The sequence below is a fragment of the Hylobates moloch genome, unplaced genomic scaffold (genome assembly GCF_009828535.3).
Source record: "Hylobates moloch isolate HMO894 unplaced genomic scaffold, HMol_V3 SCAFFOLD_2, whole genome shotgun sequence".
NCBI lineage: Eukaryota > Metazoa > Chordata > Mammalia > Primates > Hylobatidae > Hylobates > Hylobates moloch.
Window position 1 is genome coordinate 77,983,249 of NW_026652277.1, and position 20,181 is coordinate 78,003,429.

Genomic DNA, 20,181 nt, shown 5'->3' on the forward strand with positions numbered 1-20,181 from the left:
GACAAAAACAAGAAATGGGGAAAGGATTCCCTATTTAATAAATGGTGCTGGGAAAACTGGCTAGCCTTATGTAGAAAGCTGAAACTGGATCCCTTCCTTACACCTTATACAAAAATTAATTCAAGATGGATTAAAGACTTAAATGTTAGACCTAAAACCATTAAAATCCTACAAGAAAACCTAGGCAATACCATTCAGGACATAGGCATGGGCAAGGACTTCATGTCTAAAACACCAAAAGCAATGGCAACAAAAGCCAAAATTGACAAATGGGATCTAATTAAACTAAAGAGCTTCTGCACAGCAAAAGAAACTACCATCAGAGTGAACAGGCAACCTACAGAATGGGAGAAAATTTTTGCAACCTACTCATCTGACAAAGGGCTAATATCCAGAATCTACGATGAACTCAAACAAATTTACAAGGAAAAAACAAACAACCCCATCAAAAAGTGGGCAAAGGACATGAACAGACACTTCTCAAAAGAAGACATTTATGCAGCCAAAAAACAGATGAAAAAATGCTCATCATCACTGGACATCAGAGAAATGCAAATCAAAACCACAGTGAGATACCATCTCACACCAGTTAGAATGGCCATCATTTAAAAAGCAGGAAACAACAGGTGCTGGAGAAGATGTGGAGAAATAGGAACACTTTTACACTGTTGGTGGGACTGTAAACTAGTTCAACCATTGTGGAAGTCAGTGTGGCGATTCCTCAGGGATCTAGAACTAGACATACCATTTGACCCAGCCATCCCATTACTGGGTATATACCCAAAGGACTATAAATCATGCTGCTATAAAGACACATGCACACATATGTTTATTGCGGCACTATTCACAATAGCAAAGAGTTGGAACCAAGCCAAATGTCCAACAACGATAGACTGGATTAAGAAAATGTGGCACATATACACCATGGAATACTATGCAGCCATAAAAAATGATGAGTTCATGTCCTTTGTAGGGACATGGATGATACTGGAAAACATCATTCTCAGTAAACTATCGCAAGGACAAAAAACCAAACACCGCATGTTCTCACTCATAGGTGGGAATTGAACAATGAGAACTCATGGACACAGGAAGGGGAACATCACATTCCGGGGACTGTTGTGGGGTGGGGGGAGGGGGGAGGGACAGCATTAGGAGATATACCTAATGCTAAATGACGAGTTAATGGGTGCAGCACACCAACATGGCACATGGATACATATGTAACAAACCTGCACATTGTGCACATGTACCCTAAAACCTAAAGTATAATAAAAAAAAAAAAAAAGAATCCCCTTTCCCCCTTACCTTTTTTTTTTTTTGCCCTTCCTTCCTTTCCAAATCCAGAAGATAATCACCTAAGACCCAGGCATCCTTTTAGGTCCAATAAGAAACATTTTACAACCTGCTCTCTTTGAAGTCTGCTGAGAGTTTCCTCTGCACAATAAAACTTGTTCTCCACAATCTCTTATTTAACCTGAATATTTCCTTTCTATTGACCCCAGGTCTTCAGATAAACTCGACCAATTGTCAACCAGAAAATGTTTTAAATTAACCTATACCCTGGAAGCCCCCGCGTCGAGTTGTCCTGCCTTTCTGAACCAAACCAATGTATTTCTTAAACGTATTTGATTGATGTCTCATGCCTTCCTAAAATATATAAAACCAAGATGTACTCTGACCACCTGGGACACATGTTCTCAGGACCTCCTGAGGGCTGGGTCACAGGTCATGGTCACTCATATTTGGCTCAGAATAATCTCTGAAAATATTTACAGAGTTTGACTCTTTTCATCAACAAATGTTGATGAAATCTGTATTCACATACGGATATAATACATGACTTTGGTGGCACTACAGAAAGGAGGAATAAAACCCAGACTTTTCAATAAATAGTGGTGAGGCATCTCCTAGCATACACCAAATTAATTCCTCACGAAAAAAATTTAAATATGAAAGGCAAAACTAAAGCTTTTAGAAGACAACATATAAGACTATCTTCATGACTCCAGGGTAGGGAATGGTTTTTTAAAACAACTCACGCTCTAATTTTAAAACACTTATACTTCCTAGTACTTAACCATTAATAAATTGTTTTTATCAAAGAACATCATAAGGGAGGGAAAGGCAAGCCACAAAATGGGAGAAGATATTGGCAACTATATAGCCAACAAAGAACAAGATTTATAAAGATCCTTTATGAATCAATGAGGAAAAAGATTAGCAACACAACAAAAACATGTGTGACAGTCCTGACAAGATACTTTACAAAAACAGAAAGTCAAATTGGCCAGTAAACATGAAAAAATACTCAACTTCACAGGTAATTAGTGAAATGCAGAGTGAAACTTCAATGAGATACAATTGCACATCCACCAGATTGGCAAAATTAAAAACAAAAACTGTTAACACCAGCACTGACCAAGATATGCAGAAATATGGTTTGGATATTTGTCCCCTGCAAATATCATGTTGAAGTGTGATCCCCAGTGTTGGAGCTGAGGGCTGGTGGGAGGTGTTCGGGTCATGGGGGTGGATATCTGGATCCGTCATAAATGGCTTGGTGCCCTCTTTGAGATGACGAGTTCTTGCTCCATGAGTTAATGTGAGATCTGATTCTTAAAAATGATCTGGGACTTCCTCTATTTGTCTCTTGCTCCTCTCGCCATGTGATATGCCAGTTCCTCCTTTGCCTTCTGCCATGATTGCAAGGATGCTGGTGCAATGTTTGTACAACCTGCTGAACCATAAGCCAAATAAACCTTTTTTCTTTATGAATTACCAAGTCTTGGATATTCCTTTATAGCAACACAAAACCAACCAAGATACTAATGCTTAGGAAAAAATTTGTAATCATCTAATAAAATTTAAGATATGAATACCCTATGACCAAAAAATTCTACTCCTAGATACTACTCTTTGTACTAAGAGTTACATAAAATAATGTTCACTGTGAAACTGTAATTGCCTGACTAGAAACCCCTCGATTGTCTACAGTAAATAAATTGTGGCATATTAACAGGAAAGTAAATTACACAGACATAATGAAGAATAAAGTACAGCTACAACCAACATGAATAAATCCCATCTTGAACAAAAGCAGCAGCTACAAAAGAATGTATGATTTTAAATAAAACTCAAAAACAAGCAAACTGTATTGTTTAAGTTTACACACATAGGTGGTAACACTATAAAAACAAAGAGACAATTATCATAAAAGGTAGGATAGTGGTAATTACCAAAGGGTATGTGGCAGGGAGCTGGTTGTGACTGGGAAAGAACTACATGGGTAATTTCTGAACTGCTGTCAAAATATTCTATTAAGCTGAGTGCTAGTTATATAGTTGCTTTGAAATTATACCTTGGACTGCATATTTATATTTTATGTACTTTTAAATATATATGTATTTTTGAATATATATTTCTCAATAAAAAAACGAAGTTATGACATAGAGCAAAATGAACACATATTATCAATGGATACTTAACTCTGATCCTCAAGGGCTCAATTCTCTGATTTTTTTTCAGAGGAAGCATTCAGATTCTAAGTTTTTGAATCTATGAAAAGTAAAATTGCTAAATCCATACACAGTGATTATATAAAATTAGATATTTGCAATCACAATGAATATTCATTATAGTGGAAAGATTTAGGTCACGAGTTTTTTTTTTTCCCCTAAAAATTACAAAAGAACATTTTTCTGTCTTCATTTTACTAATTACAAAATAAACATAGCTGCTTTTTTAATGTTCCATAAATGTCACCAGAGTGTGACATAGTAGATTAACAAATAAAGATACACATTTATTTCCATGTCCTACCTTTGGGACAATTTATGAGGAACTTACGGACAAGTAATAGAACTGCTTTGAACTCTGAAAAGAAATGGACTTTACAAATCCCTAACCAGTAGTATGGGATTTACCAGATCCTTTAGGTTTTACATGGTCACGACTATTTCTCTCCAACCGTTTTAAAATAATTTCCTGGAGCCATTTGAGGACATTTGAGGTAATGTCCTTCCACACCTAATAACTGCTGTATCTCCATGATTGCAAACTTGAAAATTAGGAAACACCAAAGAAACATTACTCACAAAATAAATAGCAAAATCAGAATCTCTGGGGTCAACTTATGAAACATGATTTACAAAGATATTCTTACATTTCTTAATTTATTTTTAATAAGTAAAAAATTACTCATTGAAACTGTACAAAAATCAAATCATTAATTTTTGCACCTGGTATTTCAGTCATCAACAGTTATCTCATGGTACAGAAATAAAATAATGGGAATTATCATTAACTTCACCCTGGCTTTCTAGCTTAGTAGAACCAAACAGAAGAAATTATGGCAATAACCATTAACTACAGAAAAAAAAAAAACGGAAAAATGGTTGCAGGTTTAATCACAAAATGAACTTAATTTTTGTTGGTTTTATCTACTAAAACACTAATATCTATAAATATGAACTGACAGCATCGTTCTAAATTTACTTCTGAAGAGATGTCGAGACTTCAATAAAATATAAGCAAGTTACTGGATCATATCTACGGATTGCTGAATGACTACCTGAAAAATATCAGTTACTTTCAAAGAACACAAAACAAAGCGAACGTGGAAAAACGCCTTCTTTGCAAAAGTCCTTTTTTTGTCCTATCCTCTAAAATTCCAAGCCACAAAGCCTTGAAATTCCTGGATTCTGTTCTAAGTAACCTTAATTTTAAATATAACACTTGGGATATGCACAATGGGAAAGGGTAGGATATGTGAACAAAATTTAATTTATTTTTTCCAAAGGTAGTCATTTTCTTTAAATTCATCCTATCCACTTTTGCCCACTTCCCTATGTACAGATTATCCTTTAACCATACAGATTCACTCTCCACTTCCACATACATTTTCCCCACTTGATGGTACTTTTACAAAAGAGGGAAACCATACAGCTGGTTGATAGAGTAATTTAAACTATTTGTAAATGAAATAAAAAGAAAGTAGGTATAATACATAGTGTAAAAAGATACCAAATTGGAGTAATACTGATGTTAATCTAGTTTTTTATTTAACGAAGTACCTACTAACGGTCTGAGCAAGGAGAGCAGAAGGAAAGGAGCTAGAGGGAAATGACTTCCTATGGTTAAAAAAAAGCCAATTGCTTCAGAATGCATCATAGTCTTAGTAATAAAAGAATCATTTACTATTTTCACTGAGTTTACAGTGTTGGGTACTACTGTTTATATCATTTTAATGAAAGTACTTATAAAAACATCTGCAATAGTTCATATCAGAAAACAGAAAGTTTCTCGCAATAAAGACCTTAAAAAATAAATTTTTATCTTCATTACTCCCTTTCTGGGAATGGGAATGAAATAACATGCTTCTCTTTAAAAAAAAACAAAACAAAACAAAAACAAAATTTAATACCCTAATTAGGTTTCTGGAAAAAAAAAAGACTACCCTAGCAATAATTTTTAATATTCTACTTTTCATCTATTTCTAAAGACACTCCCTTTACAAAATCTTTTAGTTTTACATATTAGGACAATCAAGTTTAGAGTCTCGCATAAATAAAATAGCCACATTAGAAGGCATACTGAAGAATCAAATGGTTAGCCACATGTGTCTGTTCACATTCACGGATTCTCTAAGAGCATTGTGAGAGTCCATATAATACTGTTCATGTTTAGTCTAAGTTAATATGTCTCATCTGACCTACTGCTCCTACAACACTGATGCTATCAACAAAAATCCTGATTTTGGGGACATAGTGATATAACAAACTCTGGTTAAACCAGCAGAGGTAATAGGACAGTAAACTGTAACTGCACAATTTAAAATGTCCACCCTTCATCCACCACTACCATACTTCTTCCCAGTGATATTAAATTCTCAAAGCCAAATCATATGAGAGGTGCAGGATGCCAAACACTATTTGCATAGAAAATCAGTCTTCAAGACTAAACAAAAAAGAAATTCATAAAATAAAATTAAACTTTTTGGATAGTTGCATTCATTGCTTTCAATTTCTTCATCCATATCTGTTCTGGTCATACCTATTTTTTCCTTCTTTTTATCCAGAGAGATTAATACACAGATTAATATACAAAACTTTTGTAAATGGCATTCCAGTTCAAAGTTACTTGTGATCATAGCCACGTGTGAACCGTTAGACAAGTGTATACTATGCCCCAAAATGTTTTATAATTCTTCAGTGCAGTTTCTTACTGATGTTTCCCTTAAAATTAAGGCTTAATGAAAGAGAAATCCATAGTATTATGAGCTGATTTTCTTTAGCTTCTGAATTAAGTGCACTCTTTCCAAAATCGAGTGGTCCTGGAGTAACGTTAAGACAACTTGTATTAATCAGTATCATGACTGAAATAGTATCTTACTGGAGGTCCAGGCAAATCTTCATCTCCATCAATGTCTGGAGCAAATGACACAGTGAGATCCACATATTTCTTTTCAGTAGAAGGTTTTACAAGTTTATGCATTCTGAGAAAAATAAGCAAGAATGAATACTTCGGTAAATTCTATAAAATGAAAAAATGATTTGCTGACTAATGCCATCCAGAGAACCTGGACTGGTATCTAGACTTTAACATCTAATAATAATCTGCTTTCACATATTCATTTTTCTTTACTGAAAGGTCTGAACTCATTTATACTCAAGATACTCATTTACCTACCAGTGAATAAATTTGGACACACTGGTCATGATAAAGAATACAAACCATTTATTAAAAGACAAAAAAAGGCTCAGCGTGGTGGCTCACGCCTGTAATCCCAGCACTTTGGGAGGCTGAGGCAGGCAGATCACCTCAGGTCAGGAGTTTGAGACCAGCCTGGCCCACACGGCAAAACCCCATTTCTACTAAAAATGCAAAAACGAGACAGGAACAGTGGCACGTGCCTGCAATCCCAGCTACTCGGGAGGCTGAGGCAAGAGAATTGCTTGAACCTGGGAGACAGAGGTTGCAACGATTTAAAAAAATTAATTCTCCTCCTAAACTTCCTCTTAAGTTTGCAGGCATCATAAATTCAAGCATTTCTCTGTAAACAGTAAAAAAGCAAGCTAGAATTTACACCTTAAAATGCAAGCTAGAAATACAAAGTAAAAGACATTCTTAGCTTTCTCCCTTATGTCCAATCTTCATCCTATTTACTGAAAAATCACTCTGCTATAGCCACTACTGCCTTAAATGAAGTCATCATCTACACACCCCTTAGATAATTGTATTGGCTTCTAGCTAGCTTTCTCTGGTCTCTTTTCTACTTCCAATCTACACTGCTCCTAGAATGCTCTTAAAATATAAATTTGATGTATTCTCCTGCCTAATAATGTTATTTATCATACACTGTGTACCTACTTCATGCCAAGCTCTGAACTATGTAATCGATTTAATCCTCAGTAGCTCTTTCCATTTCACAAAGATATTTTGTCCCGTACATAAACTTTTCATTCTTTCCACCATTCATGATCATCACCTCATACTTGAGTCATTCCAAAAAAAAAAAAGTGAATTCTAAATTCCCAAATTCAGAATTTAGTAGGAATTCTAAATACTACTCTTAATTTATCCAAAAAATACTTAGGTATCCTAATGAAAATCAATATAAGGCAAATTAATGCCTTAGCTAATATAACAGTAGTTTTACTTTTGTATGTATGCTCTTTTTAGCTGCAAAGACTGTTGCTTTTGCCTGGAATAATCCTTCTTCAAAGGTAGCTCAAATGAAATCTACCCTGAACTAGAGGTCTGAGTTAGCACAACACTCTGTAAACATTTTCATTATCACAGTTATTCAATTATACTTTAATGATTAACATGACCAGAGGTGAGACCTAGCCAGGTCACTGTCTCAAGAGTTACAAGCAGAGGAAACAACTAAAGCAAAGGTCCCACAATGGAGCATCATTAGAGTGAGTATTCAAGGACAAATAAGTAGGCCAGTGTAGCTGGAGTATTGTGAGGGCAAAGTAGGGAAGGAACTTAGAAGGATAACTAGGAATCAGTTTCCTTTAATAGACTGTGAACTGCTTGAGGGCAGGGCTTGATGACCATGTATGACAAGAAAATATTAACAGGACTAACATTTATGGAATACTTCGTACATGCCATTACACTATTAGCCCTTACTATTATTTTAGCGCTCAACTATGGGCACAGTTATCGCTATTTGTGGATTTGTCGCTTTTTGAAACTAAGTTTCAAAAGCTACTCAAGGTAACAAAACTAAGCACCTGAGCAAGAATGTGCACCCAGGTCTTTCTAAAGCCAACCTCATGCTATTAATCATAATCCCACTGACTGACTTAATGTGTTCAGTACTTAACAGGTACTAAATAAATACTTGCTAAAAAGCCAATGTAATAAAATGAAAAATATTATCATACTGGAGGTTTCAAATATTGGCCAAATCTTAAAAGCATTTTTAAATAACTTGCCGCAAATTTTAAACTCCACTAGTCAATACGCTTTATGACCACATACAGTCCACTGCAGCATAAAATAAAGGAATTCTAAACACTACTCTTGTTTTATCCAAAAGATACTGAGGGGTCCTAATGAAAAATAATATAAGGCAAATTAATGCCTTAGCTAATAAAATAGTAGTTTTACTTTTTAAGGTATAGATAATTCAGACTGGATCATAATTTAAGAATGATTAACCTCAACTGATTATCATAGTGAAAGCCAAAAGATACGTTAAACACAACCATCATGCAGAGATTCGTTCACTCATCTGACAAATATTTGTTGATAACCTTTTGTTTGCCAGGTATTGATCTAAGTGCTTGAGATACAACAGTGACAAGATCAAATAAAGATTCCCACCCTTGTGAAATATATGTTCTAGTAGCAGGTAAATAGCTAATATACAGTACATGGGCCGGGCGCGGTGGCTCACGCCTGTAATCCCAGCACTTTAGGAGGCTGAGGCAGGAGAAATCACCTTAGGTTAGGAGTTCAAGACCAGCCTGGCCAACACGGTGAAATCCATCTCTACTAAAAATACAAAAATTAGCCAGGTGTGGTGTTGAGTGCCTGTCATCCCAGCTATACTCGGGAGGCTGAGGCAGGAGAATCGCTTGAACTCAGGAGGCAGAGGTTGCAGTGAGCTGAGATTGCGCCACTGCAATCCAGCCTAGGCGACACAGTGAGACTCCGTCTCAAAAACAAAAACAAATAATAAATATAAGCAAAAGACACAGCAGTACAGCAGTCATAGGACAGTAATAAGTGCTCTGAAAAAAAGAAAAAGTAGAGAAGAAATAAAGGGGACTAGGCATACTAGACTGGGGCTGGGGACAGGTTGCAGTATTAAATGAGGCCTCTTTAGGAAGTGCAAAGACCAGGGGTGAGACTTGGCCAGGTCACTGTCTCAGAGTTACAAGCAGAGGGAACAACTAAAGCAAAGGTCCCACGCTGGAGCATGATTAGAGTGAGTATTCAAGGACAAATAAGGAGGCCAGTGTAGCTGGAATATTCAGGGGAAAGGAAGGAAGGAACTTAGAAGGATAACTAGGAATCATTTAGAGCCTTGCAGACCACTATAAAGACTTTTGCTTTCTTTGGGTCTTTCTTCCTTTCAGTCTCTGCTCAAATTCCACCTTAACAGGTGAGACTATGATAGGCAAAGGGAAAACCTAGACTACTCAGTATAATATAGCAACTCAACACCCCCAACTCCCCATATTTCCTTTTCCCTTTATTCTTCTTTAATTTCTCCATAATACTTACTACCACCTAACATACTTGCCTTATTGTTATGCAAACTTCTTAAGTAGGAAAGAACTTTGGTTTGCTAACTGCTATCTCCCTAATGACTAGAATAGTACCTGGCACACAGCTGGCACCTTAAACAATAATTTGTTGAATAAATGAATAAAAATAGTGATTTGGCAGTTTGATTCCTCATAAGCCTGGTCGTTAAGTGTTTCAACATAAGAGATGGATCCACTTTTACTTAAGTGTACTGACCAAATCAGGTTTCTAAACCTATTAACTGAAGAGCTGAATCTCTAGAGAGGTAGCCTGTTGGCCTTCACCTGGCAGATTCACTGTCTTTATTAATGTCATCAGACAAGACTAATGCTTTTATCTGAATTATAGTAACCTCTATATTTAATTTTTTAGTGTGCATCAACTTATATTTAAATTCTTGTTAATCGCTGCATATAACGTTGAATACTTACGTTAACTTCAATCTTTTTGCATGACCAGGCATTACAGGAACATAAAGCATTTTGACTCCCTGTACCACCATTGTTGGCTCAATTCCATACTTCTCCTAAAAGTGAATATCCAAAAAAGAAACAATGAAAGCTTCACTCAAACATAAAATGCTTATTTAACATTGTTCGTAAACAATGTTTTATGACCAGTAAAAAAAGCAAATTCATGCTAAATAATTATAACTTCCAATAAAATTATAAATAAAAACAAAACAGAAACCAGACATAAAGCTACTAATGAACTAAATGAATAAAAGTATCTCACTTTGACAGCATTTATGAAATCCAAGAGGGTGAAATCTTCTTTTCCATGTACTGTCCATCGATCCCAAATTGTAAATGATATTCCATTTCTGTTACAAAAAAATATTCAGGACAGAAACATTGAAATTTTCTTCCTTTTAGTGATGACACACACACACACAAAAACCCACTTCCAGAAGTCCATTATTTGTGATCTGGCTAGAAATTAACGTGGGGAAATAAAGGATAATAGATCTTCTAAAATATTCCATAATCTTATTTCCTCATCACATCATATAGATAACCACTTTTAATCAGTACCTTGCTGATCCTTCCAGCGTATTATTATAAATCAGTATGTTTTAGCAAGACAGTGTTGTCTCTCTCTTTTTAAAATCGGTTTCACTGTGTGGATGTTCCAGTCCCGTTACTGGACACTTCGGTTATTCTCATCATTGGCTATGATAGATAATGCCAGAATAATTATCTTGCAAATATATAGTTTGAGACTTGTGCAAATGTATCTGAAATATAGTGCTATATATCCCTTATCGTGGATTATAGTATTTTGTACTCTCATTAGTAATGTATGAGAGTGCCTGCTTTCTCACACCCTTGCTAAGACAGTTTTTCAAGTTTTTGGTTGTTGCCAATCTGAAAACTAAAAAGTACAGGCCCAGGAATTGTTCTGCTTTGTCTCAAGCTTGTGGAATTCTTCTAAATCTCATGACCTACAGTCAGACACCAGGGTACCTTCTAATTCATCTGGCAGACACAGATGAAACCATAATGCCAAATAATGTGGCAGATGCACTGTTGTAAGGGTTCTTTGGCTACTTTAGTCAGAAATATTTAATGAAGATGAGGTTTGAGCTGATCTTGAAGTGATGGCAAAAATTTACACATACACAAAGAGGAAAAAAAGAGGTGAAGCTAGTATTTTTCCCTTTTAAAAGGTAAAATATTTTATTTCATTCTCATTATACAAGAGAAATAGACCTTCATACATACCTGATTTTAGTTTTCCTTACTTCAGATGTCTCTGTAAATACTACAATTGGAATGGCTAAGTTAAGAAAACAATTTTTGTAAGCTTCAAATGGATAGCCACCAGTTATTTTGATCATCTCCAAGGCAACCTAGATAAAAGAAGGTGATCTGATAATATAAACAGCCTAAAACTATCTGTGATTTTAATTGGATCTATTCAATTTTCACAAGTTTTCAAGCATTTCTCTGTGGATAGTAAAAGCAGCTATGGGACTAGAGTAATGTAAATTTCTTATTATAGGTCTCTATACTTTTAGTATATTTTATACTTTCAAACTTTCAACCTACTCTATACATGTTAACAGTTATTTAAAAAAATATTAATTCAACCATATGGTCTCCCTACTTTGAAAGCACGTGTTAGAACTCAAAAAATACAACGGTCTAAAATCACTTAATACAGGGGTAAATACATAGCTTCATAGATAATTACATAGCGTAATGATGTAATATGGTATAATAACTAGGGCCGCACTTAAAGATTCCAAATCATTATGAATAAAGATTAGGGAAGTTCATTTTATTCAAGAAAAACAGAGTACCTGCTTTGTATGAAAGATGTAAAGATCAGTGAAAAGATTACTGCCTATAAGAAAAATCATAATCTATCTTGAGCTTATTTATTTTAAAAATGTATATTTATGTAAAACTTCAAAATACAGATGACTGCATTTTCAGAAAATATTTTGAAATTTTAAATCATGCGATCCAATATTTATCTTTCCCCTCTAACATCTCTGAGTGACTGGGTTGGTATGACGGGGAAGTCAGGGAAGAGGCAATGAAAAAGGAGCATTTTTATTCAAGGAATAATAAACTTACCAAGCCAGAAACTGTCGCAGTGGTTGTTGCTATAGCAGGTATAATGTTACCAGCTATGCGCTTTGTTTTGAAACGGTCAGCTGGTTCAATGCTGTACATTTGGGCACGAAGATTTGATGCAGCTGTGATGAAATCTATGTGTCCATTATGATCATCATCTTTTTCAAATGAAAGTGCTACCATCTGAAGGTCACCTGATTACACCAACCAGAAAAACAAAGTTCCATAGCAAGCAGTAAAGATTTTACTAGGTAAAAAGCAATGTGGGTTTACTAACTTTTAAAGATTCCTTTTTATATTTTTTAATGACTGAGAAACATAAGAAAAATCCAGGCAACTAATGTTATTGAAGGCCATGAAAACAGCTTTTCCCATGATTAAAGAGAGCCAATTTTTTTAATTAAAAAAAAAAAAGAAAATGATGGTTTTAATGCCACTAGAGACATTTCTGTATTTAAAAAAACTTTTTAATAAATAGCAAAATAAGAAAGTTGTGTACTGCACATCTGCTATCAAGTGGTTTACAATAAAAAAGCCAACATTAGGTATAGTTCAAAAATTTATTCCATAAATCCTACTCTGAAACATTTTCCCTCTGGTAACTAAGAATAGGGTCAGCTGGTCAAATTAAAATAAGTAATTTCTGAAATCTTTGTAGACCAGTGGTTCCCAAGATCCTTCTAATTGTTGTTTTTCTGGCTTATTTTTCCTGAAATTCTTTGGTCCATGCTTAAAATCTCAAAAGTTTGGGAACCACTGACATAAAACTAAAAGACAGTGAGCAGGTCAAAACAGATGAGTGTATGGCTGTTTTTAAGGAATTAAAAATTCAGTTTCCCTGTGTTTTTATATTTAAGTCCATCTAGCAAGGAAGTATATATAGGTCATTCTGTATTCCCTGTCAGTAATTATGAACCTAATTACTAAAGACTAAGAACCTAAGAACAGTTCTGTTTATAGTTCTTTATCCTAAAGTGATTTAAATGGGTCTGTCCAAAGATTAGTTTCCAAAGGACCCCATTAAACTGAATTTTTAATTTCTTAAAAACAGAGCTATTCATTCATGGTTTTAAACCTGCTCACCATCTAAAGAACTAAAACAATCAGAAAAACAACAACAAAGCAGTTAATGTGATTTGGAGAACTAGACTTCAATCTTTGAGAGTAGGGCAATAGTGGGGAAAATGATGAATTTAGTCACAGTTAAAGATGAACACTGACTTTAATATGATCATGAAATCAATCAATATTATCATTATTACTATTGTTGTGATTGAATTCCACAAATTCTTAGGTGTAGAGCTTGGTGAAAATAAAAACTCATCCAGTTCAAAACATTTTTATAAAGATTTTCCCTTACTTTTGGTGGCTTCATTAGATAAAATAGCCTTTTCTAGTTGGAAAATCGCATTCCTCTCATCTTCACTGCTAATAGGAACATGGTCCGGTTTCCTTGCAGTTTCATCTGTTTGAACAACCTTTGAATATATGAACATATTTTTATTAATGTTATCATTTCCTGCATCTAAGTTTGGTTACCATTTAACTGTTTTATCAAATTACAAAGAGAAAATATTTTCTCTACATATTTTCATCAGATTATTAATCATTGGTCCAATGTATTTTATACGTTCCTTTAGAAGGTATTATTATGTTATTCATGTATGTATTTTATCATCTATCTTCTTGCACAGGCATGTAAGCTCTTTAACAACAGGGATCTTTATGTATCTTGTTCACTGACAGAACTCCAATATATCTGATTTTTCATACCCACAATGATATAGTGGGCATAAAAAATATTTACTGAGTAGCTCAGACAATCTAAGTCCATACTGATCTTTTCTAAAATTCCACACTAGAATAAAATTAGTAGTAATCAACAGTTTGTGATTCTGACAAATCTACATTAAACGCATGTTGCATTGCTCTAACTAGTACAGAGCTGCTTCACATCAAAGAAACTAAAGCAATCCATAAAATATATAATATGACCATCCTTTAAATATTTACTGACTGCTGCTAAGTTTTTTCCTTAAGAATATGTCTTCTTTCATATAGAAAGTTTGGCAGGATTAAGGGAGTACATACCACAAGTAATTTAACCTTAAGAAATTACTTATCAGATATTCTATGAGGGCACGGAAATTAATATTCTCAAACCAAGAAATCAGCTTCATTATCGTGAAGTAATATTTAAAAATATACTCAAATCATCGTTTTACAAATTAAACATTATTACAAAAAATTAGGAAATATTAAGGAGTCCAGGAAGGAGAAACTTTTGTCTGAATGGCTAGTTGGTATTTTTGGCTGTGACATCTGTAACCAGTAGTACCATACCTGAAACTCTGGTGTGAGCTCCTTTAGGGAGTTGTGAAAAAGCCCACAGTTCATGTTAAAACTGTAGTTAAATTGCTCAGGAGAATTTATGACCCTCAGCTTTAATACAGATAGAAGCAATGCAAGCCAGAAAACATACTGAAGCAAGAGCAATAACGGAAAGTAAAGGTAAAGCATTTTTCCTGGGCTTCTCTCTAGTTTTGCCCTTGGAAACATGGGCTGGGAACCTTCTTTGGGATTTCTGTTTATCCTCACCCTATTTTTATTCTTTATAGGCTATAAGTCATAAACATTGTGTTCTGCAAATCCATCTACCTGGGCAAAATCAACTGCCCTACAAGTCTGTTTTTTTTTTTTTTCCCCTAAAATAAAAACGCAGAATGAAAGACTGCACACGTCACTTCTTTCTTGCATTTTGCAGGGAGGTGGTCATTACTCCACCTGTTCTGGTATAGCTAAATTTTGTGGATGATTTTTAGAGAACATACAAGAAAGGCATATATTGAACATGTAAAAAAGAAAAAAAAGTTTTCAAACTTTTCTATTTACATTGCCTAAATTTCATGTTCCATCTTTACTAATACTCCCTATTGCTTTTCTTTTTTTTTCAATGTATTTGCCTGGCAAAATCCCAACCCTAGTTATATCCAGTTTTCCATCCATTATACAGTATAATACCACCCAAGCAGCTAAATTCTGGCTGGAGAAAAGATCATTACCTTTTCTCCAGCCACATTTAGTGGGATACATTAAGCAGATTAACATTAAGTGGATCTTCAGTATTGTCTTGCGCTTTACTACATCTTTTAATTAAGTGACTCTTCCACTCCACTGGACAATTATTTCATACCTTCTTTTCTTTGCTCTTACTTCCTTTATCTTCTTATCCCCTTCACTCTGAGCTACTAAGCTAGCTTCTTATTTCAACCAAGAAAATAGTCTTTATTTATCATAGCCCCAACTATCTCTGTAATTTCCTCATTTACGACTCTCCCCCTTGTATATTCTCTTCTAGACGAGTCCTGACCTTAAAAGCTTTTCAAGGCCTTTCTCTGCACTTATTTCTGCTGCCTACATTGCTCTTTCACTATTCCTTCACTTCCTTCAGGTTTCTGCTCAAATGTTACTGTTATCAAAGAAGCTTTCCTCACTTTCATCCCATATAAAATTATACCAGCTCCATCGCTCTTTCTTTTCCCTGTTGTATTTTTCCTTCTTAGCACTTTTACTCACACTGCAATATTATGTACTTATTAGCATTTTTGTTTATAGTCCCTCTCCGCCCAAAATACATTGGTCCAATGTATTTTATACGTTCCTTCAGAAGGTATTATTATGTTATTCATGCATGTATTTTATCATCTATCTTCTCACACAGGCATGTAAGCTCTATAACAACAGGGATCTTTATGTATCTTGTTCACTGACAGAACTCCAATATATCTAATTTTTAATCCCACAATGATATAGTGGGCATAAAAAATATTTACTGAGTAGCTCATACAATCTGAGTCTATACTGATCTTTTTTAAAATTCCACCCTAGAATAAAATTAGTATTAATCAACAGTTTGTGATTCTGACAAATCTACTTTAAACTCGAGTTGCACTGACAAGAGCAAGAATCGTTCATTGTGATGTTCTCCAGGTTTAGAATGGGACTTGGTACAAGCCCAAATTCCCAAACTATTTGCTGAACAAATGAATTTTTAAACGTACCTTATTGGAAGGCTTGAATTCCTGAATCTTTACTTCTGAAAGAATATTCAAGAGGGCATCTGCTGATAAGTCCTGTTTTTAAAAAAGTAATTTTACCAACAAACATATTCTTCTACTTCTAAATTCTAAAGCTAAAAATATCCTACAAAAGGCCCTTAATCATATTACAATATGTGAATACTTCATTATCTGAATATGTAGACATCCATTTGAGACATTTATCTTTATTTCAATAAAAATATCCCCCCATAAAAGTTATTGGGGAGGAGAAGGTAAGGGGCAAAAAAGTACTTATTAGTCAACAAACTTGAAATTTTAGTCCTTCTGCAAATGTTTTAAAAGGCAGTTTTAGGAAGGAGGGAAATATTTAAATGGTTAAAGGTGAACTTAGACTAATTTAAAGCTATGGGTTGCATTTACATCTGTCATTGAGAAGTTGCTTGGCAAAAGCTGAGACATAGTGCTTTTGAGGTCAGTTACCACACTCACCACTAAATTACCACGGATGTTCCCAAAAGGAGTATCAGACTGAATGCCACTATTTTTACCAGACAAATATCTACAGTTTAGTTGTATGAATCCAAAACAGCCAGTGTTAATTATGGGATCTGATTCATATTTCTCTGTTTAGCCCACCTAAAAGTACAGCAATTTACTTAGCTAGAATATGCATTTGTGAAGAAAAGAGGTGCCTCTCAAATAAAACCGTATTAGGCTCTTTAGATGTCAGTCAATGAAGATGACGTTTAAGAGAATGAGTATGATGCTAATGTAAGAAATGTCAATATAAGGCAGCATTTTCAGATTTCCTGAAAAGCACATAAATTATCACAAAATAAATCAAACAAATGTTAACAAAGAAAATCTCTACACAGTATTTCAAAATTGTGATGAAATGGTTTGCTGTGGCTTTTTAGAATAACTAGGATAACTGAAGCTGATAAGCAGGTTGTAAATATTCTTAAAGTTAAACTGCTTTTAACAAATAATGCTGTTTCACTGCTTCAATTCAGAAAGAAAAATCCAACTTCTACTTGGCAATACTGCAATGAGCTTTTAGCTTCCATTATGTTAGTATGGGTAAAAATACAATAAAAATTCTACATCAAAAAGAATGATTCTTATAACAAACAAACATGTTTTGATACAATTAGTGCATCAGTCATCTAATTCTAATTTGGTTTTGCATCACTTGCTAAGGTTTAAAGAATATCTTACCTCTACTGTAAATGGAATACCATATACTGTAGCATATAGTTTTGCAGCATTCTGAAGGAAACTGAGGTGCCTTTTGAAATTAAAAAATAAAACAAAATTTGAATGCACAGTTTTAAAGACGATATTTAACTCATTATGAACTATAGCCTTTAAATGTAGTTTGAAGAAATATAACCACAGAATTATTATTTCAGGATTTTTTTTTTTAAGTTAGACAAAAATATTCTGGTCTACACCAAAACACTACAGAAGTTATAAAAGACAAAACATCAAACAGTTATTCTTGAAAACACTTAACATTCAGGTAGTGATCATGACTACCTTGGGAAGAGGAGTGAGTGGACAGAACCAGAAAACTCAGACCAGTGAACAATAATTCATTTTAAATTATAAGAAATATTATACATTTGGTCTTAATGAGTATATATCAAGTTCAAACTAAGTAAATATGTTTATTTAAAAACAAAAAAAGAAAGTCTTATAGAAGAAGCAGTCCAGCATAAGGTGACTGGAAGCCTAAAACCACCACCAGATGAGAAAATTAAGCATAAAGTTATCTGCTGAAAGGAAAGTTAGTGAACGTGAGCTAAGTGTTTAAAAATATATATACATAAGGTTGGGTGTGGTGGCATGCACCTGTAATCCCAGCTACTTGGGAAGCTGAGGTGGGAGGATTGCTTGAGCCTAGGAGTTCAAGACCAGGCTGGGCCACATATGTGAGACCTTGTCTCTTTAAAAAAATTTTAAAAAATGGAAAAAATATACATACACACACAAATGTGAATCTAATGTGTATCTAATATAGTGTTTCCAGGTATTCACACAAAGACCGACTCCTCTGAAAATAATTTGAGATTTAGGGAGTTATTCAGTAGTAATTATTTTTCCCTCCATATAACTGAAGATTCTTATATTTGATTTCATTAAATGTAAAAACACTTTGTCATTTTACTAATTTATGGATAAAGTAAAAAAGGTGATTTTGTTTTGACCTTAGATATTTATTATAAATAATGAGGTTATTTACCATGTAAATGAATGGTTTCACATTTGTGTGGGAAGGTTTGTGGCTGGCTTTCTTGGTCAGAATGACTTGTTAACTCTTAAATGAACAGGGATGAAATAATTTAACATTAAAGAGCCTAAGGTTTTCACTCTGCAGTGTACAGTTAAGGCATTTACAGTAAAGAAATATATAATGAAGGATATATATAAAACTAAATATAAATACTTACAAAGGTTCATTTAAATCAAATTTTATTGGAGAGGGTGGCCTCTTTGGTGACTGCCAAAACAAACCTGGCAAAAAGATACAAATATTATTTTCAATATATGTAGCCAGTAATAAATGTCATTAAAATTTATTCTCAACATTTATACTTACTGCCATCTTTTAATCGTATGTCCAGAGGGAAACAGTGAAGAAGCTGAAGAGCCTAAAGAAAAAAATGAATTAAAGACACTCACTACTTAATATTATCTGAGGAAAAATTAAAAAATAAAATAAAATTTAAAAATGTGGGTAGTAAATATATGCACATGCTTCAAAAATCAAAACACATTAAAGGATACACAGTGAAGTCTCCCTACCACCCTTGTATTCCATCTGTCCATTCTCCCATCAATGTCCCTCATAAATGAAAAATCCAAAATATCATTTTCTATCACTATTTGTAGGTTTATTGGGAGGTAGTATCTATAGCAAACAAATGTAGATTACTTCACTCCTTTTTATATAAATGGTGGCATATTTTACATGTCATTCTGTTCTTTGTAAAGACCTAACACTTAAATAACAAAATCAGAAAAAAACACACAGTACTTTGCATTTTTGAAATGATACATGTTTGAGATTTGCTTCAAAATCACCTGGGGGAAGGTAAGAATGAATGGGAATGGTGATGAAAGAAGACTTATCTATGAACTGATAACTGTTAACCCTGGGTGACAGGTAATTGACAATTACACTAGGGTTCATTATACTATTTCCTCTACATTTCTATGGCTGAATATTTTTCATTATAAAAAAAGTTTAAAAAAAATGCACAGAAGAACTAAAGAGCTCCTTAGATTTTTGAAACAGGGGTCATTGATAACCATGTTAAGAACAATTTGAAGAGTAATGAGCAAAGAAGTCAAATTTACTGGGTGAGGAAGTGGTAACATTGAGTAGTACAGACCAATTTTCCAAGAAGTAGAGCTCTGTCCAAAGTAAAAAGACAGAAGAAGTATAAACGAAGTATTTTTTAAGTGGGGTGTGGTGGCGTGCACATGCAGCCTCAGCTACTTAAGGGCTGAGGCAGGGATCACCTGAGCCCAGGAGTTCCAGGCCAGCCTGGAAAACATAGGGAAACCTTGTTTTTTTTTTTAAAGTTGTTTTTAAGGAAGATGAACTTAAGAGCCTAAAGAGTGGGAAAGACTAAAGAGAATGCAACACACATTCCAGCAACTATATTTAACTGGAGGTAAGAGTAACAGCTAATATTTAGTAATTTTTTATGTGCCAGGCTCTGTTCTAAATGCTTTATAAATGTTACCTCCTTTTA

At 34.3% G+C, this 20,181-nt stretch overlaps 1 protein-coding gene across 2 annotated transcripts in view; it reads right to left on the reverse strand.

The window, feature by feature from the left end:
- Positions 1-1,309: 1,309 nt before the first annotated feature.
- The window catches only part of UBA6 (ubiquitin like modifier activating enzyme 6), an 87,167-nt gene continuing 68,295 nt past the window's right edge, over positions 1,310-20,181 (reverse strand). For both annotated transcript variants that reach the window (XM_032151881.2, XM_032151888.2), the window contains exons 24-33: positions 19,020-19,071; positions 18,871-18,934; positions 17,636-17,705; positions 16,418-16,489; positions 13,717-13,834; positions 12,357-12,550; positions 11,496-11,623; positions 10,507-10,594; positions 10,203-10,297; positions 1,310-6,496 (exon numbers count right to left, since the gene is read on the reverse strand). In XM_032151881.2, the coding sequence (XP_032007772.1) occupies positions 6,361-6,496; positions 10,203-10,297; positions 10,507-10,594; positions 11,496-11,623; positions 12,357-12,550; positions 13,717-13,834; positions 16,418-16,489; positions 17,636-17,705; positions 18,871-18,934; positions 19,020-19,071 (1,017 nt within the window). In that variant the 3' untranslated portion in view covers positions 1,310-6,360. The remainder of the gene's footprint in view (positions 6,497-10,202; positions 10,298-10,506; positions 10,595-11,495; positions 11,624-12,356; positions 12,551-13,716; positions 13,835-16,417; positions 16,490-17,635; positions 17,706-18,870; positions 18,935-19,019; positions 19,072-20,181) is intronic.